At 37.9% G+C, this 23,310-nt stretch overlaps 1 protein-coding gene across 4 annotated transcripts in view; it reads left to right on the forward strand.

Annotated features, from left to right (window-relative positions):
* Positions 1 to 23,310, forward strand: part of TMEM245 (transmembrane protein 245) — an 84,858-nt gene that overhangs the window by 21,502 nt on the left and 40,046 nt on the right. For 2 of the 4 annotated variants that reach the window (XM_029920943.1, XM_029920946.1), the window contains exons 4-9: positions 1,593 to 1,709; positions 4,209 to 4,427; positions 7,037 to 7,206; positions 10,357 to 10,380; positions 15,580 to 15,684; positions 20,995 to 21,077. In XM_029920943.1, the coding sequence (XP_029776803.1) occupies positions 1,593 to 1,709; positions 4,209 to 4,427; positions 7,037 to 7,206; positions 10,357 to 10,380; positions 15,580 to 15,684; positions 20,995 to 21,077 (718 nt within the window). The remainder of the gene's footprint in view (positions 1 to 1,592; positions 1,710 to 4,208; positions 4,428 to 7,036; positions 7,207 to 10,356; positions 10,381 to 15,579; positions 15,685 to 20,994; positions 21,078 to 23,310) is intronic. The other 2 variants (XM_029920945.1, XM_029920944.1) reach the window with 2 other exon arrangements.

Below are 23,310 nucleotides of genomic sequence, written 5' to 3' on the forward strand. Positions count from 1 at the left end.
CTGGGATTTGCTGAGTAGGCGGAACTCATTTGGAGCTTTCTGAATGGCCATGGCTGTTTTCATTGGCTTGGCAGAATTCTGTACTGTCACATTGTATATTGGCCTATCGAAAGTAAGGTTCCATCTCCATGAGTGTGGGTGTATTATTTGGTGAGTGTTAGTATTCTTAGTTGTGGACAGTGGAATCCACACTAGCTAGTCTAAATGGAAAGATTATTAGCATTAGAATTATATTATTAGCATATAGAATTTTTGGGAAGACCAGACAGTTAAGCCGAGATCTGATACAGGCAGAAGCAGTGCGACCAGGAAAAGTGCTCAGTGACACCAGAGGACTCTTTAAGCAGAAGTGCCATGGCTGGTGCTACCTGCCGAAAAGTTAGGATCCGATAGCAGAGGTTCTAGAACTCCTGCTAAGTTTTTACAGAAAAACCATATGCCCTCATAACTGTTGCACTTGAGAGCTTCCAGATTCCAATGAGTTTCACTTTGATCTTCTCGGTCTTGACAGGTGTGTCTGCTTGGTGGCAACTGCATTACACATCGGACCTCAGCTGCAAGGGAGTCTAAGAAATACAGGCTTTAAGCTTTCTAGTTTCTAGGAGGAGGGAAGCCTGCTAGAACCTGGTACTGTGTGAGCTCACCTGTTGTTTGCCATAGCAGATGAAAGGCTGACAGTTAACAGATGTCATTGGCCAGTAAATGTTTTATTTGAATTTAGTGCAAATGATTAAGTTTGGTGTGCTCTACCTATTAGGAACTTAACATGCGAACGTATAAAATGAAACAGTAATAAGATTATTTTAGATTTTCGATGGTGGATTTTGCCTGTGCTGAATTATGTACTGTCTAGAGCTGTATGATTTTACATAGTACCCAGACGTTTGCCTCTTCATTCATGGAGTACTATTATCGAGAGCACCGAGTGTGGGCTGTTTCATTCTGTATTAGGAGCGAGTGATACAACGGGAGAGTAAGAGTCGCAGTGTGCATTCAGGATGCTCACAGACTTGGTGTGGCAGTGTTTTCCAACAGAGGTGTGCATTCAGATTGTGAAGCTAAAAAGTAAGAGAGCAGGACTCCACATTTATATATCCACTCCGAGCTGCATGTACCAGTGACTGATACGCAGAGTCCAGGAACCAAATTTTTAGCAGACTTTCCTGTTGATTCCTTTTTTTTTTTCCCCATACAGTTTATTGTCAAGTTGGTTTCCATATAACATCCAGTGCTCTTCCCCACAAGTGCCCTCCTCCATGACTATCACCCCCCCTTCCCTTTTCCCCCTCTCCTTTCAGCCCTCAGTTCGTTTTCTGTATTCAAGAGTCTCTCATGATTTGCCTCCCTCCCTCTCCCTGACTCTCTTTCTCCCTTCCCTTCCCCATGGTCCTCTGTTAGGTGTCTCCTGTTAGACCTATGAGTGACAACATATGGTATCCTGTTGATTCTTAAGCATTCTTCCTGGTGAATTCTTCCTGGTCTGAATAACCATTTTGTTGTATTGCTTTTGAAAATTTTTGACTGTTTCAGTTTGTAGCAGTTATTTCCCGCTTGGCTTTAGAAAGTTTTGCAAACACGTGCTTGTTTTACAGGAGCAGAGTTACCAGGGCAGGTTATCTCCATGGCAGCTTCTACTCTGGCAACCCTGGCCATCTCCATCACAGGGTACGAATCAAGCACTGAGGACCAGCCCTCCGGCCAGCCTGCAGGTGACTGACCTTCTGAAGGAATGTTTCAAGTACAATTCTGGAAATTGACATACACTCGTACAGTATAAACTTAAGGACATGAGCATCACAGAATGCTATTTACTGGTTCTTCCTTTTCCTCTGATATCTATTTTTATACACTTTTTCCTCCTCTCATCTTTGTTCTCATATATCACTTTTTTCATGCTTTTGATTATTTACCTTTTTTATTTCTTGAATCTTCATCTTTTCCCTTTTTTCAAAGCATGCTTTTCTTATTTTTCTTTTCTTATTCTTTCTCACCTTCCCATCATATGATTTTCTTTTTCTCTGTGGCTCTTTTATGTTTTCCGTATTTTCTCCTACTTAATCCTGTCTTTATTTTCCATTTCTTCGGTAGCTGTCAGTTCTCCATTGTTCTGGTTTTGTTCTAACTCTTTACATTGCTTCTGTTGTTGATCCAACTTTTTCTTTTGGTTTTTATTTTCTGTCCTACAGTTCTCCCATTTCTCTAGCATTTCTTCTCCAAGTTTGCTTTGCGTGTCTTGTGCTGTTAACATATTGACTGTTTCCCCTAAAACCAGCCTGTCTGCTTGTTCTGGATACCATGCTCTGGCGAGATCAGCCGGTAGATTTATATCAGCTTTAAAGTCACTATACTCACACAGAGTTCAGGAATGTAAAGGGCTATCTCTGTGCCAAGAAGTCTATTGGTGCCAGGGAGTTTGGAGTTAAAGAATATTTTTTGTGAGCTCTTCCTGAAGAATGGACTTTAGAAGAAGTCTTGAAAGGAGGGATCAGCTAAGAAAAAGGCATTTGGGGTAGTAGGAAAACATATTTTTATTGCACATTGAATCATGTTTTCAAAATGAGGAGAGGATGATGTTTTGGTTAGGGACTTAGTATTCTTCTAAGTATCTGCCACACTTACCAGCATGAAGTTTCCAAATTAGAAAGATTCTCAAAAAGCAAAGTCACACAGAAGCATATTATAACTAGCTTGGGCTTTAGCCCCAAATTCCAGGGTAGAATGTTAGTTCTGTTAACTTGGGCTTACTGTCCATAATGCTAGTATATCAGTAGTAACAGTTTACTCTCAGATAAACATTTAACATAAGAAACACTAAGGAGATTATAATATAGTCATCAGAGTGCTACTATGTAGTTGCTTACGAACATTATGAAATCACAGGGAAGGCTGTCTTCCAGCATTTTTTAGTGAGCGTCCACTAAATGTCAGGTACTATCCTATGTGCTGTTCAGCAGAGGGAGAACAAGACAGACAAGGTCTTAGTTCCCTTGGAAGTAACATTCAACTGAAGGAGGAAAGTGCAAAAGGGTAAATGGAACATGGTACAACTACATAAAGACTATGGGATAAATAGGGAGTTGGGCTTATGAGTGTTCTTGTTTCTTTCCTCTATTTTCTAGACCTTATGAAATAATCTACTTTTTAAATGTTTATTTTAAGAGAGAATATACATGAGCATGCGGAGGAGGAACAGAGGGGGCGGGGAGGATCCTAAAAGTAGACTCTGTGCCGTCAGTATAGAGCCTGATGCGGGGCTCAAACTCACAACCTGTGAGATCATGACCTGAGCCCAAATCAAGAGTCTAGTGCTTAACCAACTGAGCCATCTAGGTGCCCCAGACAGTCCACTTTTGTCATTCACTTTGTTTGTGGAAGGTAAAATGCAAGTTGTAGGGTCTTAGTAATTTCCATCATCATGGCATATACTGAATCATATTGCTTTAAGAGGTACATGGTTTCTGAGGTATATGGTATATTTTGGCAAAACTAGGTAATAGAAAAATATAATCCTATAGTAAAATATAACTTAGTAGTTGCTTTGTTAGAAAACAATGCTTTATGTGACATAATTCAGTGTGATCACCATTACTTGGACCCCCACCCCCAGCACTCTCCTTCTTATTTCTCATTCTAAGAGAAAGACCTGTTTCAAAGCCCTGGGTTCTTCTTGTAAGAGCAGTTGGCTCCATTTTAGTTGAAATGACCCTGAAAAGCCATGTTGTATCAGAAATGTTACATATCTAATAAAATTATGTTAATAGAAATTTTTAAATGTAGGACTTTTGTATGTCAGTATTCATTGCTTTATACAGTTTAAGTACTTTTCATGGGCTAATTATAGTTCTTAACTATTTTGTCATGTTTTTCCTTAGTTTTTCATTCACATGATATAGGTATATGAATATATGATACGGATGTCATTAAGCCTTGAACAATGTGAACGGTATAGAGTAAAAAATTCCCCATACCCAACCCCATCTCCCAACAAACTTAATTTCCCTGATTTAAATATGGTCAGTAGTGTAATTCCCCACACATTTTTCAGTGCATATGCAAACACACATCCAGATTCTTTTTCTTCTTTGTCCCAGTGTAATCATATTATCAGAGTCCCTTTGCAGGCTTAAAACAGAGTAGGCTGATGAATTGCTCTGCGGGACAGTCAGCTAATGTGAACTAATACGGTGGTCACTTTTCCCCCTCTTCAGAAACCATGGACAGAGGAGAACCGCCCCCACCACTGTCCTCCACTCCTTCACCTTCCTCCCCCTCCCCCACTCTGGGCAGACCAAGAGCTGAAATGGGAACATTTCTCAGAAAGAAGAAAACCAGTGACATCTACTTCGTGTCGCTCGTGTGGGCCATCATCGGTGTCCAGCTCTGGCTGAACCTGTGGATTGTACAGTTGCTGCCAGTGCCTGTCGCAGGTGGTTGCACGCTTAGGGTCTTGTCTCTGAAGACTTTTTTCTTTAACTTTGGGATTATATTTAATTAATTTATCTTTATTTATTTATTTTTTTGTAAATGTTTGTTTTTGAGAGATTGAGGGAGGGAGGGAGGGTCAGAGAGAGAGGGACAGAGGATCCCAAGCAGGCTCTGTGCTGACAGCATTGCTCCTTATGCCGAGCTCAAATTCACGAACTGTAAGATCATGACCTGAGCCGAAGTCAGATGCTCAACCAACTGAGCCACCCAGGTGCCTCTAACTTTTGGATTTTAATATTTGAGATAATATTACTCTCTTTTAAAAATAAAACAATTGTATGCTTAAAGCTGTCTTCTAAGCCTGGAAAAGTAAATGACTCAGGTGCATTTTATGAGTTGAGAGTTTTTTATTTCATACCTTCCCGATTGTTTGGGGTTACCTCTTACCACAGTCAGAAGTTTGGCCAAATTTATTAAGTCCTCAGTTGATGTTTAGAATCCTGCCATCCAGATACCTCCTAAATTTGATTAATTCTTTCTCCTTTGTCAAAGTTCTTCACTAGTGATTTAAATATAATTTGATTTTTGGAAGCCTGTTTTCCACCGCAGTTTAAAAATCTAAACTCATTGGACCATATGCCTTCTAGATCATTAGTTTTAAAACTTATTGTTCTCATTAACTTGGACAGTTTTTTCAATTTTATTTTTAATTTAAGTTTTATTTTTTTAAAGTTTATTTATTTATTTTGAGAGAGAGAGAGAGAGAGTGCGAGCAGGGGAAGAGTAGAGAGAAAGGGAGAGAGAATCTCAAGCAGACTCTGTACTACCAGCATGGAGCCTGAAGTGGGGCTTGAACCCAGGGAGCGTGAGATTATGACCTGAGCTGAAACCAGAGTCGGACACTTAACTGACTGAGCTACCCAGGCACTGCCTCCCCCACTTCTTTATTAAAGATTTGTTATAACCAGAACACTATTTAGGCTTTTCCTTAGGGAACATAGAATATAAGAGGTTGAAGTTTGTTTTTGCTTCTTGCATCCTCAAACAGAACTTCTGTTTGGCACTTGGAATAAGATAGCTGTTCTCATTAAGGAAGCCACAGAGTCTATACTATAGCCATGCTTTCTGTTAAGGAGTTTATAAGAAAGCTCAGTGAAAAAGTATAAATTTCAAAAGAACTCCATACTTATTTGGTTTTTCTAGATAATTTATTTTATGCTGCCAAATGGTGTCAGGTGCTGTTGGAACTCCTTTTCTTTAACAATTGATAGCAGGAGTTCCATTTGTCCTAGTCATTTCTTAACCTTCAGGCCATTATAGGAATTTGACATGTCTTTGAGAGAGCAAGCTGTGAACAGGTGGTCTCCAGAACATTTTCCACAGCCTATTATTACCCTGGGCTTATTCTAGAGACTCTAGGAGCTTTCCTAGGACTTCTTTAGAGATTTAAAAATGTTAATGATGAAGTTGTTTAACTGGTATGTAACACTGAGTTCATGGTTCAAAAGACTAAACTGAACCATTAGGTTGCGAGGCCAGGGCTAAAGACACAGAAATCCCTGGAGTTAGGGGGAAGTATAGTGTGGGATCGATTATCCAGAGTCCAAACTTCAAGGCCAACCCACAGATGAGTAGAGCTTCCTTCTGGCCTCACCACTTTCTTAGTTGGCTTTTAACAGGAAGCTTAACCTCTGCTTGCAGGGCCACCTGGCTGCCCAGTGTGGAGGGGTACATGCATCCCTGCGCTCTGAGTCGTCTGTGCAGAAGTTGTGCAGTGCGCAGCCTGGGGAGCCACTTGTAACAGCCCTGCTTGTACCCACTGAACTCTGCTGAGTGATGCAGATGTGCAGAGCAGCATGAAGTAGAGAAATAGGAATACCACTGGTGTAAAATAATGATGCAAATGGAATACCTTCTACTTTTCTGGTCACTAAACATTAAACATCCAAGGAAAAGAAGAACCTTTGGCAGGAGCAGTGATAATAGCCAAGGAAATTAGGACTGTCACGGGTTAGTGTTCTTTACCCAAGAAGGGTGGGGCGTCAGGAGCCAAGATTGTAGTCCCCGAACTCTTCCTGATCAGGGTTTCATGTTTACATGAAATAATCCTTGGCTCGTTCAGGAATTCAGACTTCATCACAAAGATCGTATATGGGCAGTTGGGGTTTGTGTGAAAGGTTATTTGTCCTAATTCTGTCCATTTAGAATACCATGAACTTTTGTCTATCCCCCTTGTCTTTTTTTTTTTCTTAATTGGTATTTATTTATTTATATTTTTTTGATGTTTTATTTATTTTTGAGAGAGAGAGAGAGAGAGTTTGTGAGCAGGGGAGGGTCAGAGAGAGAGAGAGACAGGATCCGAAGACAGGCTCCAGGCTCTGAGGTAGCTGTCAGCACAGAGCCCGATGCGGGGCTCGAACCCACGAACTGTGAGATCATGACCTGAGCCGAAGCCGGACACTTAACTGACTGAGCCACCCAGGCGCCCCTAATTGGTCTTTATTCAATATTAGCTTCACTGTTTTAGAAGGGGCACATGAAGTTAAAGGACCTTTTCATGTTCCAACTTTGTAATCTGTATTTTGGTTTTATGTGCGCTTCTTTATTATAGTCTGGATTCTCAAAAAGCTTGTCATTCACTTTGGAGTCGTGGACTTCCTGGCGAAACGCTGCCATGTATGGTGGCAGGTGGCTGAGCACTTCCTCAAGGAGCGGCAGGAGGCTCTAGCACCATGGCCGGTTGTTGGGCTTGGAAAATTCTTGCTAAAAGTTGATAGCAAGGTATTGTATTTTAAGAACTTGGGCCGTTTCGATGGAGTTTATAACACGTATATTACATTTCCTGGTATTTGGTGTTCATACTGTGATTGTTGATAACACATTTAACGTCTAAGTCTTTGTGTGAAATTTAAAGTTTAGAATTATGCCTTATGTAAGTATAGGATAGATTTATTTTTTTATTCTATTTTTTTTTAAGGAGAAACATCTTTAATTTTTTTTAATGTTTTTTATTTGTTTTTGTGAGAGAGAGACAGCATGAGCAGTGGAGGGTCAGAGAGAGAGGCAGACACAGAATTAGAAGACAAGCTCCAGGCTCTGAGCTAGCTGTCAGCACAGAGGCCGATGTGGGGCTCAAACCCATGAACTGTGAGATCATGACTTGAGCCGAAGTCGAATGCTTAACCGACTGAGCCACCCAGGCGCCTTGGATAGAGTTAGTTTAAATAAGTATTGTGTATGTAGTTTTCCCTCTTAAAAATGGGAGAAAAGGATGTTCTAGAACACCTTGTTCAGCTCCCTCATTTTATAAGGACCAATTGAAATTTAGAGGGACTAAGTGACTTGCCTAAAATTATATTGTCAGTTGATGTCTCCTCAGTGCAGTGAGTATTTCTGGAGTAATTCCCACAGGTGAGATAATGTGCTCCTAAGTCCTCAGGAAAATCCAGTGACTCACAGAAAACTGGTGCAGCATCCCTGTTTAGTGGAGAGACAGCAATCCTTTAAAAGTCAGAGGCAGTGGTTGAGAGCGTGGACCCTGATTCCGCTCTGGTTTCAGATTCTGGTTCTTCTGCTTACTAGCTATGTGACCTTGAATCAGTTTCTTAACCTTTCTGTGCCTTGGTTTCCTTATCGATATAATAAATATAATAGAATGTACCTCATAGAATGACTTGAGGGTTAAGTGAGTTCCTAGATAGTCCTGGTACACTGTAAGCTCTGTGTAGGTGATAGCTATGGTTGTCATTGGGGGTGGGGGGGAATGGATGTGCAGATACAGTGGTCATACTGCACCAGAAAGGACTCGCTGTTGGTGAGGTAGTGGGAAAAGGGAGGTTTTGCAGAAGAGGTGATGCCAGAGCAGATTTCGAAGCCCAAGTAGGGGTTTATTAGGTTGATAGGGTAAGAAGAACAGGTGGATGGAGCAGTGCGTAGGTAGAAATGGCCACATCATGAACTCTAGGAAACATCAAGAAAACAGTCATGGCTGGCCTATGCGAAGAGGTGAGGCTGGAGAGTCAGGCAAGACAGAATCGAGGCCTTTCTGGGTGCTGTGCCGTGTGAGCTGGACTTCCTCACAGAGGCTAGGACCTCTTTGAGCAGGTCCATCCTAACTTTGGGCTGAGAAATAGTGTTAGGTGAAACCAACGTAGATAGGGATGAGAACAGTAACTGGAGTTCATGAGAGGTGGAAGGAAATACATCTTTTAAACCCGTAGTAAAATCTGGGTCAGTGGAGGTGCAGGGGGATACATTTTCTTTTGTATTACCTTTCTGTCTTCCAGAGAGTTTGCCACTTCTAATTCCCACCAGTGCAACGTATGAGAATGGGCATTTCCTGAGCTCTTGCCAATACTAGATACTGTAGTGTAACAAAAAGTCCTTTTTAGTTTCAGAAAAAGGAGTTATCTTGCCATTTTACTTAAAATTAAAAGAAATAAAAATTAGATTGCTAATTGGCTATATTTTTCTTATGATTTGCATATTGTATTCTTTTTTTTACTTTTTAAATAAGAAGGAATCTAAGACTTCTCACAAATTTAACATACTGGTCGCATCTTCCTGGCATTGGGGTGAAGGTTTGTCTTACTAGACCAGGTATAGTCCTTCAGACTGTTTAAAGCAGATGACTTTTATTTCAATTAACTTTGAAAGCCTTTCCACTGTCAGGAGGGATTGACACTAAATCTTGTTTTCAGAGTCCCACGTGTACTTGTATTTGGAACTTCCACTTAGGAAAGCTCTACATCTGTGTCAACTGAAGTTCCAGGGGCATCAGGTTATTTGTTATGGAGTAGTCTTGTAAAAACTTGTCATTTTTCATTCAAATTGGTCAGTTTGTTCGTCTTACAAGGGAAGAGCAAGAAGAGCAGGTGGATGAATAAAACTAAGGTTTTTGGCTGTATGTAATAAAACCTATCAGGGTAAACAGCTATCACAAACTGAATATTGGTTTAATTATAACTAAGGCCATAATTATGTTTTATTTAATATAACAATACACATGGGCTGCTGTTTTGGGGAATAAATCTCTTTTTCATGTTTCTGTTAAATTTTAATTGATCATACTAGTGTTTTTAAAAATATTCCTCTATAGGAGATTGTTTCAAGTATATTTTTAAACATGCATTGGTTGTACTTCTCAAAACTCAAAGAGCATTTACAGTTACTCTGATGAAATTATGCTTTTGAGCCTTTATACTTTTTAGATCACTAATAATGCCTTAAATCCTGTGTTTAGTGATTTTTAGATCATGTGTTCACCAACTAGCATTAATTATTACTGTGCTAAATGTTGTGAGGTTTAGATAAAGTGACTGATATGTGAAAGAAAGAATGTGACAGAAAGTAGAAAGATGTGTGCTTAAAGAATTAAGATGCAAGGAAATACACCCAACAGTAACCGAATCTTAGATGGTCAGGTGTTTGCTGTCCCAGATGAGCACTGGAATGTTTTACTGTTTAAAAAAAGGTGAAATAATTAATACTATAAAGCTAGGAGTTCAGTGAACACATAGCATACGAACAAATTAGTTTATACAGAGACTAAAAATCCTTTTGTTCCATGGCATGTGAAAGAATCTTAAATACTGCTCTGATCTTCAGAACTTGGTGTGACTGTTTAAGCTGACGAGGATTCAGGTTAGTTTATGTATTTTTAATGGTTGAATTGTCAACAAAGCTTGTGGTTATCTCAGTCATCGTATACCTTAAAGGAATACTTTATTCATGGATTTTAAAACTTTGATAATGCATTACAGTTATGTTTCTAGTTTTTTGGTTTTTGTTTGTTTGTTTGTTTCCTAGTCTGGGGTTATTTCCTCCTCATATTCTCGGTGGCTTTCTTTTCTTTTCATACTATTATTGCATTCTCTAATGATATTCCACTGTTCTTATCTTCTCTTTCTTACCTTACCCCCTGTCCTCAAGCTGTGGCACTGGCTAAATAAGAAGGTAAATGAACACATGGATGTTGGTTTTTACTACTGAATTCCCCCTGTATCTCCATTCTCATTCTATTTCTATCCATATGTCAAACTTAATTTATGCTTTTAAAAATTCAAATTAATAAGCTATGGAAGGTCGTGAAGCATTAATACTGTTACAGTACAATTTGCTAAACACCCAAAGCTATTTATTTAGGATACATGGATGCCGTCTCCTTGCCCAGGTGTGTGTAAGAACTTCTGTCTTCCAGTCCTTTCGTCCACTGTGACTGCCGTTCCTTTACGGCTCTGTAACGTGGCCCAGCCGGATAACTCTGTTCTTTGATGTGTGAGAATGTTTGATTCACTTGGCTGGTAATTTTATATAGTCTGTCTGTCTGTCTGTCTCTCTCTTTTTTTTTTTTTTTAATAACTAGTATTCCAGAATTTCTTTTTTAACTTAAAGATTGTAGTCATGGCCTGTGACATCTAATTTCATGTATTTCCCAAAGTATAAGGTTGTATATATAGTAAATGCTTCACATAATTTGAATGGAATGGTTATATTTTTAATAACTTTGATAAAGGCTAATCCAGATAAATTAGGAGTGCTGTACCTCTGACATGTCCACATTTAGTAGTTCTAGACTTAAATTAATCAAATCTGTAGGACAGACAGCAAGAGATGACAATTAGGTGTATTGTGTTTAAACACAAGACCCTAACATTTTTCAGTGGAAATATTAGAGCAGGTCTTAAGAAAGATGCACTTCTTGGAAATAGATCAAGGTGACATTTTTGAGTGCAAAGATTAGGATATCCTTCCTTCCTTTCTTCCTTCTTTCATGTTTATTTATTTACTTAGAGCAGGGGAGGAGCAGAGGGGAGATTGAGAGAGAGGGAGAATTCCAAACAGACTGTGCTTTGTCAGCACAGAACCTGATGCAGTGCTTCAACTCACGAACCATGAGACCATGACCTGAGCCGAGACCAATAGTTGGACACAACCTACTGAGCCACTCAGGTGCCCCAGGATTTCTTTCTCTCAGTTGTGGAAGCGGGGGAGACTTGACAGTGCCTAAACATGTGTAATAAACACTGTATAAAATAAATAAATACGCTTACATACCACCCGCCCCTCCCAACATAGATGCTGCTGTCTATACCTCCATTCCCTGCAAAACTAATATGATTAAATGAGTTCAATTCTTGGCAAATGATAGTACTGTGAACAAAAGTTACATTTTCTCATGTTGAGCAAAGTAGGTGGTTTTAAAACTTCTCCAACTTGTGAGATTGAAATTGTCCTCAAGAGATGCGAGGAAGGAGAGTTAGTCATTAGGTTCAATTTCATATAACTTTTGGTGACTCCTTGAATTGGATTACCTAATTTAGAAGCCTAACTCCTAGCTAACTAGGGTGACTCAGTTTTAAAAACTTCCGAAGAGATCAGGTGACATTTTCCTTTTCTCTGATGGTGCTGTGTAGCCTAGGTAAAGCATTGTTGTCAGCAGGAGTGAGTGCTTTAAGTTCTGAGACTACTACACGTTTGAGGAAAGTACGTAAGTAAGTTGATGTCTGTTTTATTACAGTACATCCACAGCCAGAAAATTTGAAGCACTGGGTATTTGGTATTTCAAGTTCAAGTGGGGTGAAGTAGGAAATGAATTCACAAGAAATGAGGGTGAGAGAGAACACATCTGTGGTTAATTGAAACATAACCTATTTATTTCTCAGGGTTTGTTTTATTTTCTAGTATTGATTATTTGCACTAAACCTCAACTAGAATTTGGTTTAAAAAAAAAAGTGAAATAAAAGTGCAGAATAATGAAATAGAAAACTCAGCAGTGGAACGATACTTTCTTAGTAGCCTGCTATATAAAAAAGCCAGTTTGGAATTTTCAAAGTCTTGAAGTATAACCATACATTTACTGACACCTCTAAAAATAAAAATACATGCCCTTTATTCACACTTGAAACACTCAGAATGTCATTTAAAAATGACTCCCCTTCCTATTTAAGAAAATAGTTTAAAAACTAATTTCTCAGAATGAGGAAGATTGGAGAGATCACTGGGGACTGAGTGATTTCAGTGGGCAGGCAGAGTCGTGACAGCTGGTGGCAGTGATGACAAGTGGTTTGGATTCTGTTTCCCAAAGCTGAGCACAGGACAGGATTTGCCTCCTGGGACAGCACCTCTGGCATTTCTTTAGGGATTCTCTCCTCCATCCCCTTCTTCATACCTTCTTCTGCCCTTGTTTCACCTTCTGTGCTTGAGTTTGTTTCCTTGAGAGTTTTGTTCCATTCACTCCAGGGGTTCTTTTTCTCCATCTAAGTCTTCTGTCCACTTAGTTTTTTTTTTTTTGTGTTGGTCCTTCATTCTATGTACCAATTCCCCCCCCAGCCACACACTTTTTCCTCCCATTTTGGCTTTTTAAATTTTTATTAAAAATTTTTTTAACATTTTTCAGAGATGGAGAGAGAGCATGAGTGGGGGAGGGGCAGAGAGAGAGGGAGACACAGAATCTGAAGCAAGCTCCAGGCTCTGAGCTGCCAGCACAGAGCCTGGTGCAGGCTCGAACCCATGGACCATGAGATCATGTCCTAAGCTGAGGTCAGACGCTCAACCAACCGAGCCACCCCGGTACCCCTGACTTTTTTCTTTTTAAATATTCCTTTACTCTTTAATATTTTTCCTTTGTCTCCTTCCCACTCTTCTCTCTCTTTACTTCTCTCCCTTTTTATCCTGTTTTTTATGACCTTATTTTAGCCAGCTGTAATATGAATAGACAAATTCCCATTTTTTTTGGCTTAATGTATTGAGCATCTTAATCTTAAATGGTTTTATTTCTTTTAAATTTTGAATGAAACATCTAACCCTCAATGTTACCCTTGAATATCAATTTTTATTTAGATGACTCTCAGTGTGGGTTTTTCCAACCCTTAGGTAAATGGCTTGTGATAGGAAAATTCTACCCTGGTTTAAAAACATAAAGTTTGATTTCGTAATGCTGATATACATAATGTGTTTGTGAATATCCCATGTTTTATATGTTAGAAATACCCAGATATAAATTTAGATACTGTAGTTTCTAAATGAAGCATCATTTACATTAAGACCTATATTTCAGAATAGACTTTTTTTTTAAATTGGGGCTCCCAAGTTATTTTCAGAAATTGTAATTTGTGACTATAAATTTGTTCTTAATTCTGAAATTATCTATGCTTGCCTGTTCAGATCTATATTTGAGCTTTTACCATGTGCCATGTACTACTAGGCTTGGGAACTACAAAGAAGAATCCTAGCACTAGCTCTTTTGTCAGGAAGCTGTTTCAAGAACTGTGTGTAGATTTGGTTTCTGATTGTGAAACTTTTCAGTTTCATTGATTTTAGAAGATACATTCAAATATGACATCTGACCTTCCATATCTTAGAAATGTGTTACTACTTTTTTTAATCTCTATGTTGTCTTTGATGCTTTGGTAGCATGCACTGAAAATTAACTATTCTGTTTGAAGGGGTAATGGTGAAGATAAAAGTTGAACTTTGTATCTTTGAGTTCACTGCAGCATTGATTTCTTAGTGACAGTATAAAGGAATGCAAGCTTATAGTGGAATGGAAAATGAATGTTTTAGAAGTCATGTTTTGTTTTTAACTACCATTCTTTGCTCTTGACTGTTTAACTCACTGGATAGCATAATTCAGATTTAAATGAAGATTAACTTATTCCTCACTGCTGTAGCTCTTGGAGGGGTGAGGGGTGCCATGTGGTTTCAGCAGCCATCAGTCTGAATGATTCGACTTTTGGAATGTTAAATGGCAGCTTTGCTTGGCAGGAATTCTAGATATCTATCAGAATTATTATATATCCTAAAAACCTTTTTTTTGATGTAGGATTATTTGTGATTTTGAAAGATGAGAGAATGGAATGTCAAGTAGCATTTAGGGAGAGTATACTTTTAATTATTGATTCAGGAACAACCATGACATTAATGATTATTCTTTATTTACAGTAAATTTTTCTAAAGTTTATGTTTTAAAAAGAATGGAAATGTCAAGTGGAATATCAGATTTAAAAAGTATTTTGTTATGAAGTCTTTCAAATACAAAAAGATGTAGAGATCATCAATGAATCTGTCTTCCAGCTGATGCAACATTACCTGTATAATTAAAGCCCATTTTGTCCCCCTCCCCAATTGTACATCCACCTCCTAACTCTCCCCTCCCAAGCCACCCCTGTAATATTCTGAAGTTGATATTTATCTATCTTAACATTGAATTTTTATTATTACTGTTTTTGTAACCCCAATGCCATTAAAAGGAAACACATTTTGAATATAATTCCTATTTTAATTTGTTCCTCTTTTATCTGTATAATTTAGGGCATACCTTTTTATAAGGGGCATATTTTTTCTAAAGCGATCTGTATTTGCTAGTTGGTAGTAAAATGTAATGAGATTTGAGGTCAACTAATGTATTCGTATTATTTCATTTAGAATATTTAAAAAAACTTTTTAATGTTTATTTTTGAGAGAGAGCATGAGCAGGGGAGGGGCAGAGAGGGGGAGACACGGAATCTGAAGCAGGCTCCAGGCTCTGAGCTGTCAGCCCAGGACCCGATATGGGGCTTGAACTCATGAATGGTGAGATCATGACCTGAGCCAAAGTCAGATGCTTAACTTACTGAGCCCCCCAGGCACCCCTAGAATATATATTTTTAAAAATATATTTATTTTGAGAGAGAAAGTGCATGTGAGTGAAGGAGGGGCAAAGAGAGAGGGAGAATCCCAAGTGGGCTCCATGGGGGCTTGAACTGAAATTATGAGATCTTGACCTGAGTTAAAATCAAAAAAGTTGGATGCTTAATGGACTGAGCCACCCAGGTGCCCCAGGATTTTTTTTTAAATTTTATTTAGAATATTTAGCAGATTCTAAATTACAATTTGAGGTAAATCTGCCACTGTATGAAAATTCAAACATAAATACAGATTATGTTCAAATTGACTGCCTTTTCTTAGATAGGACAGTAATACATTCTTTATATAACAATAGTAATTGTTACTTAATTTTCTGAAGTTGCTTGTGGCTTTCACTGCTTTAATCAGTATGCCATACTTTGATTTGCAATGCTGGGTATCCTGTTTTGTCTTAATATTTGAATATGTATGCATTTTTATTAAATTGTGCTTGAAAGATAAGTAATTCTTTTTTTTGTTTCTGTGCAGATGATCATCTGGTTGGAGAAGATGTTAGACAAAATAATTAGCATTTTCATCATATTTTTGTTAGTGATAGGAACCCTTCTTTTAGCTCTACTCTTGACTGCGAAGGTAGAGTATAACAATTACTATTGCCATTAATAAACTCTTAATTGTTGCAATTATAGTATGTACAAGAAGCTGGCAGAAGCTGCCATGGAAAATTTACTTTGCTTGTGAATATGTTTAACAATTATTTATGATTTTTGCATTACTAGTTTTGTCATGAATTTGTCTACTTTTTATTTTTTTATGTGCACTTTAATTTTGTTATCAAAATCCTTAGAAGTGATGCAGATGAAAAAAATGACAGATTGTGGAATACGTGTTTTTTTCTTTCAGTGGGAGAGCTATGATCTGCTCTCATGACTCCTCCTCCCCTTAGTTCTTTGTTTACTGGATCAGAATTTCTTGATTGGTCCCTTCCCTTCTTGGCTCATTGGTCTTTCTGCTAATTTACCATGGAATATTTCTTTCTCAGTTTCTAGCTTATACCTCCTCTTTCTCTTCTTAGTTTGGACTGTTGGAACACCATGGACCGGGTGGCTTAAACAACAGACGTTTGTGTCTCACAGTTCTGGAGGTTGGGAGTCCCAGATCAGTGCCAGCACGGTCAGGTTCTTGGCAAAGGCCCTCTTTCTGGTTTAGGGATGGCCATTTTCTCCTTGGTAGAAAGATCACCTCTTTTGTGTCTCTTCTAATGGCACTAATCCCATCATGAGGGCTCCACCTTTACAAAGTAATTACTTCCCAAAGGCCCTGTCTCTTAACCATCATATTGGAGGTTAAGATTTGAACATAAGAATTTTGGGAGCATACAAACATTCAGGGTTTAACACCCTTCTTTCATCTAAGAAAACTGTTCTCCAAAGTGCAACTAAAATTTTCTCTATATTTAATGCATCTTACTGATGCATTTTTAAAACATTTGCATTTGTTTTTAAAACAAATTTTTATTATGTATCTTAATCTTTATCTGAAATCCACTGAACTTATCATCCTAGGTTTTGATATGATGTTGTCTAGGAGTTTATGTAAAATCACGGACATGAAAAATTCATATAGGGGCTTCTGGGTGGCTCAGTGCGTTGAGCATCCGACTTCAGCTCAGGTCATGATCTCATGCTTCGTGGATTCAAGCCCTGTGTTGGGTTCTGTACTGACAGCTCAGAGCCTGGAACCTGCTTTGAATTCTGTGTTTCTCTCTCTCTCTGCCCCTTCCCTGCTCACGCTCTATCTCTTTGTCTCTCTCTCAAAAATATTTAAGAGATTTAAAAAAATTTTCATATAGTGCTGTAGAGATATGGTAGTAACTGTTATCAATAGATAATCTGATATGCAGAATTGACTAAAGGATTGCATTGTTTCCTGCTATGTCAGTCTCCACTTGCAAGTCCTGTTCTCAGTCATTCTCAGCCTCAATGTGTCCTCAGTCTTACCATATGCTCCTAATAGCTTGCTCTCTCCATTTTTCTGTTTCTATGTAGTTCTTATCTGCTCTTTGGATAATCATCATGTATAGTCACTTATAGAGAATGAATAGACTTTTTAAAGACCTTTTTTGTTTTTATTTTGCCTAAACCTGCCATTACATATTCTTCTATTTTAGTTCTTAGAGCAATTTTATACCAGGATGATTTTACATTTTTCGTTTTCCTCTCTCCTGCTTTTCTTTTCCACTTTACCTTTTTTGTTTCTTTGTATGGGGTCTTCTTCTTGCCTGCTCATCTCAGTTATGTTCATTTTTTAAAGTCCTTTTTCTTTGTTCAACGTCATGATTCAGTGAGCTTTTACTTTCCTGAACTTTGATAATATATACTACTGAACCACTTCTTTGTGGTCTAGGACTCCTGCAAACTGAGCTTTTGAAGGAAACTTACTGGTTATCTAGTTTTTTCTCCCAGCCAATAAAGGGAAGGGATTCTCTAAAACATCGTGAGTGAGAGTATTCACTTTAATGTGTAATAGCCATCTTAAATATAAGATGTCAGAAACTGAATTTCAGATCTTCCCTTGCTTATCTGTTTTCTTCCTCATAGTCTAACTATTTCAGTATTAACCACTCCATTCTACTTGGTTAGATGAAAGACCACAGAGTCATCCTTGACTACTTTCCTTTTGTATCCACGTCCAGTTAGTCAGAAAGTCCTTTTTGGCTTCATCTTGGGGTAATAGCAGGGCAGCAATGTCAGATAGATCCTTTCCACAGAAAGCAAGAATAAAACAGCATAAAATTGTTAAAAAACACCATACCAACGCATTGGAAAACCATCAGTTAGACAACAGTTTGAGGAGTTTTTTTTTTTTCATGAAAAACTGTTTCTGAATCTAGTAAAGCAGATATTTTTGGCTTTTTTGCTTGGAGATATTCTCCTCCTGCCTAGCTTGGACAGCAGAAACCTGTAGCTTTTCCTGTGGGAGGTGGTAGACTTGGCTTGGGACGGACAACAGAGTAGCTGTAAACTAAAGGGGGGATATTCTGGAAGCCAGAGAGCCATAAGAGCTTAATAATAAGATTAATAAACCGTACATTGTAGACTGGTATATGGGAGACCCCCACGGAGTCTTGTGAATGTTGAAAGCTTGTAGAAATTTGCAAATTGTGCCTTTGATTGCATTTCTCAACTCTCCTACATCTCAAGCTGCAGAGGGTGAGGATTCCTATTGTGAAATATCTGAGCATGATTTCTGCCAAAATCATTTGCTGACTGCTATGCTATGCAGGTTCAAGAGACGGCTTTAGGCTTTAAAAAAAAAAAAAAAGATAAAAAACACTGAGCAGAGACATCAGTGACAGGGAAGGCAGATTTTGCAGTTTGACTACAGATAAGTTCATTGCTTACCGAAAAAAAAAAACCCAGCTCTCAGAACAAAACAAAATCCAGAGTTGCTACAATGCATTTTTTTAAATTTCTAATTTTTAACCCAAAATTATTAGACATACAAAGAAACAGAAAAGTATGACATGGGGAGGAAAAAAAGTGGATATTTAAGTGGCTCAAATGTTGAATTTAGTAAACGTTTTAAAGTGATATTATAAATATATTCAAAGAAGTAAGGAAAGTTAAGCATCTGCATTTGCTTACATATTATTAACAGAGAAATGGAGCCAATAAAACCAAATAGAAATCCTAGAGCTGGAGAGAGTAATAACTAATGAAAAATTTTCTAAATAGGCTTAACAGCAGATTTGGGATCCAGGAAAAAAAACGAGTGAATTTGGAAAAAGATCAATAGAAGGTATCAATCTGACAAAATATTTGTCAAATAGTGGATGAGGAGAGACTCAGTAATTTACAGGACAATATCAAAGATGCTGACAGACATGTAAGTGACATCCCAGAAAGTGTAAGAGAAGAGAGCAAAAACTATTTGAAGAAATTATGGTCAAAAACTTCTCAAGTTTGATGAAAAACATTAAAATAGCCAAGAAGCTGAACAAATCCTGAGTGGAATAAATGCATATGAAACAAATGCACAAAATAAAACCATACCTAGACATATCATAGTCCCTGAAAGCCAAAGAAAAAAATCTTGAAGAAAGCACGAGAAAAATTACGTATCACACACAGGAGAAACAACAGAACAATTAATGGCTTATTTCCCATGATAAACCGTGAATACCACAAGACATTGGAATGATATATTCAGTTTTGGGGGAAAAAAAAAACCCAACTGGTCAATCAAGAATTTTATAATCAGTGAAACTATTCTTTAAAAATAAAGGCATAATAAAAATATTTCTAGGTAACCAAAATGGAGAATTTGTTAATAGACCCATACTATAAGGAATGCTAAAGGAATTCCTTGACTGAAGAGAAATGACTCTAGAAATAACTTATGTCCAAAGGGAGGAATGAAGAATATTTGGTAGATATATGGATATATATAAAAATTACATCCTCCCCCCTTTTTCAGTTTATTTAAGCAACTGGACTATTTAAGAAGTTTTAACACTGCATTGTAGAGTTTATAATACACATAGATAAACTACATACGTGTAATCATAGCACAAAGAAGAAGACTGGGAAACAGCCATAGTGGTATGAAGTTCGCATAAATATTTTATTGGAAGTAAGTCAACATTAACTTTAGGTGGTCTGTGATAAAGATGTGATAAGCTTAAGCTTAAGATAAATAAGCTTAAGGTAAATAGCAACCACTAACAAATTTTAGAGGAACTGAAATGGTCTACTAAAAACACAGTTGCTTAACACGAAAGAAGGCAGTAAGAGAATGCCAGTAGGGATGAGACAGAAGGCAGTTCACAAAATGACAGACTTGAATCCAGTCATATCAATGCATATATTAAATGCGAGGCAATTAAGTCAAGTGGCAGAGATTTTCAGATTAGATGTAAAATAGCAAGCTCCAGCTAAGTGGTATCTGTAAGTGATACCCATTAAGTTCAGAGCCCTAAAAAGATTAACAGTAAAAGGATGAAAAAAGACCACTCATACTGTAAACATAAGGTTTGTAGAGTGATTATATTAATACAAGGCCATCTAGTTTAAGCACCTATTACTGAAGATAAGCACGAAGGATTTGTCATAATGATGAGAGGTAACACTGCAGTAGGATCTATCAGTTTTAAACGTGTATTCCTAATGGTAGAGCTAAATAAAAGGTGAAGCAAAAACATTCAGAATTAATGGAGAAATAGACAAACCAGTGATTATAGTTAGGGATTCAGTAATACTCCTCTTGCGATAATTTAGAGGATAAGTAGATAGAAAATTGAGAATAGAAAAGGCTTGGAAAACACTGTCAGCCAATGGGAAGTGGCAATAACAGAATGATGTTCTTGTCGAGTGAACACGGAATCCTCCCCAGGATAAATTGCCCAGTATGCCCGATTTTGAAATAGTAAAATAAAAAGCATATTCTCTAACACTGGCTTGGTCCTTTTTATCCCCCTCACTTTTTGGTTGTTGGACAAGGAAAATTCTGAGATACAATTTCAGCTGCCACCCCTCCCCCCAAGAACCTGACTGAGTTCCTTATTTGTTTGTATGCCTCACACTGCTTCATGATTCTGTAAGCTCATGCAGTGTTGATACTGCTTACGTATACTATATACACGTGTGTGAAATAAATGTATATTTATTTGTTTTGTATATATGTATAAGTATTTGTAGTCACATTTTTCCCCCCTTAAATTGTTGAGCTTGAAAGCAGGGTGCTATTATGTACTTTTTGTTTCCTGTAGTGTCATGGGACATTATGTATAATAGCTGTTGAGTACAGGTTTCTAAATTAATTGAAACTAAATGTGTAATTATTTAATCTAAAAGCATTGTTCCAGTAATAGTATGGAAAAATAAATGTTAAATTGGACTTATTTTTTTATTGAGTTTTTTTTCTCTCCTATTTGCAATACAGGTGCATCAAGAGAGTGTGCACATGATTGAAGTCACAAGCAATTTGATTAATGAGACTCTAGCAAATCACCCTGAGTGGGCAAAGTAAGAGAATGATTTTGGCAAAAATAGAAACAGATGGCCTAGGTTCAGTATCTGCTTGCACGAAACAATCTGATCTTCATTGACGTAGCTACGCTGGAAGAGAAAAGATGGGATTTGCCAAAGCTTTGATCAGTGTTGTCGATTTTGCATCAGAACAGCATGTATTGGGGGATGGTGGGAGAGGGACATGTGTATGATTTTGGAAACAGTTTATGGTCAATGACTTTGTATTTGAATTGAGATTTACAGTTTACAACAGGTATTTGATTTCACTTACATTGTGTCCTGTGTTCATCACAGTGACTGAGGAGGTTGAAGAGATTATCCCCATTTCACAGATGAGCAGTCAGGATCAAAGGTTACAGAATTGGAGATAATCCCGCAGTGGCAGGGTCAGCAGTATTTCTACACTGTATCATTTTGGAGGCTGCGTAGGCAGTCTGTGGCTCAGGGCCAGATCCAGCCGCTGGTTTTATTAGACCACACCCACCCCCATTTATTTACATATTGTCTATGGCTGTTAGGGGGGCGGTGCAAGAGCAGGTAAAATTTGAGTAGCCATGACACAGATTTTATGTCCTGAAAAGCCTGAAATATTTACTCTCTGGCCCTTTACAGAAAACATTTGCCAACCCCTGTCTTTAGAGTATCTCTTTCGTACTTGTTTAATTTGGCTTCTGTGAGAAGGGTTTTATATCACCTTGTTGAATTTGATGACAAATTGTATGAACTTTTTTTTTTAATACCTTCAAGGTAGTCACTCATGTAAGTAGGAAATACTCTGCCAGTTTTAGGATTGCAAATGAGATTTAACTTGTTTTTCTACCTTGAATTGACTTTATTCCTTTATGTAAAACCTGCAAAGGACATTTCTTGAACTTGGCTTAGAATCATATTTGAATATGCTTAAAAGGACATCTTTCAAAATGTATTTTACACTCAAAGTGCTTGTCCATAATATTCCTGGTTAGTTACAAATTGCAGTATATACATACAAAGGAATATTACTTACCATTAAGTGAAAATGAACTGTCCATGCAGCAGCATGGATGGATCTCAAAATAATTATGCTGAGTGAAAGAAGTCAGGCCAAAAAAAAACAAACCACCAAAACCAAAAAAAACCCTATACAGTATGATTCCATTTATGCTAAGTTCTAAGAAATGCACACTAATCTATAGTGACAGATCAGTGGTGTCTGTGGGTAGGTGTGGGCCCTGGGAAGGGAGTACATAGACACACAAGGAAACTTTTGAAGGTGATAGATAATGTTTATTATCTTGATTAAGGACAGAAGAAGAGAAGTAGCATAATCAGATTTCATTATAGAACAGTCTTTCCCTCTACACTATGGAGAAAAAGATGGACAGGGTACAAGATTTGAGCCAGTGAAAAGCTAGAGTAAACTAGATGAGAGGTGATGAACTCCTTAATTGTGGACACTTGTAGTGGACATGAACAGGATGGTCAGATTTATAAGATCTTAAGGAGGTTGGTTGGTCAATTAGATATAGTTGGGAGAAATCTAATCTGACTTTTGTTTATGGCTTTGGAAGTTAGTTGATGATGGTAGATTCACCTAGATAGGAAGTAGAGTAGGTGGGAAAAAGATTTGGCTTCCTTTTTCATCTGTTGTGTTTGAGGTGCCTATGGTAAGCAGAGGCGTCCGGTAGACCATTGTCTGTGTGGGTGTGAAGTTCAGGAGAAAGATCTGGAGTGAAGTTAAAAAATAAGGAGTGTTAATATCTCAAGGGCTCCTCTTTTTCAGTGCTCATTCTTGTGTAATGAAAATAGATCCAGAACCCCTCTGTACTGGTTTTCAGTTGAATAGGACTGTCACTACCACTGTATTGAAGGCACACATAATCTGGGGAGTCCCAGATCAGAGCAGTTTAGAAAGTTGGTTGTTTTTGTTTTTAAATTTTGAAATAATTCTAGATTCACAAGACATAGCAAAGAAAGCCATAGGGAGGTCCATGGACTCTTCAGCCCACCTCCTCTAATGTTGTCATCTTGCATGACTATAATACAATAACTAGGAAATGGACATTTCTCTAGTTTTACATGCACTCGTGTGTGTGTGTGTGTGTGTGTGTGTGTGTGTGGTGTGTGTAGGTAGGTCTGTGTGTTTACAATTTTATCATATGTGTAGCTTCCTGTAAGCTATCAAGACTGTCAAGTACAGAACCATTGCATAATCACAGGCTTCGTCATTCCACCCCTTTATAGCCAC

This window comes from Suricata suricatta, chromosome 13 (assembly GCF_006229205.1).
Source record: "Suricata suricatta isolate VVHF042 chromosome 13, meerkat_22Aug2017_6uvM2_HiC, whole genome shotgun sequence".
NCBI classification, from domain to species: Eukaryota; Metazoa; Chordata; class Mammalia; order Carnivora; family Herpestidae; genus Suricata; species Suricata suricatta.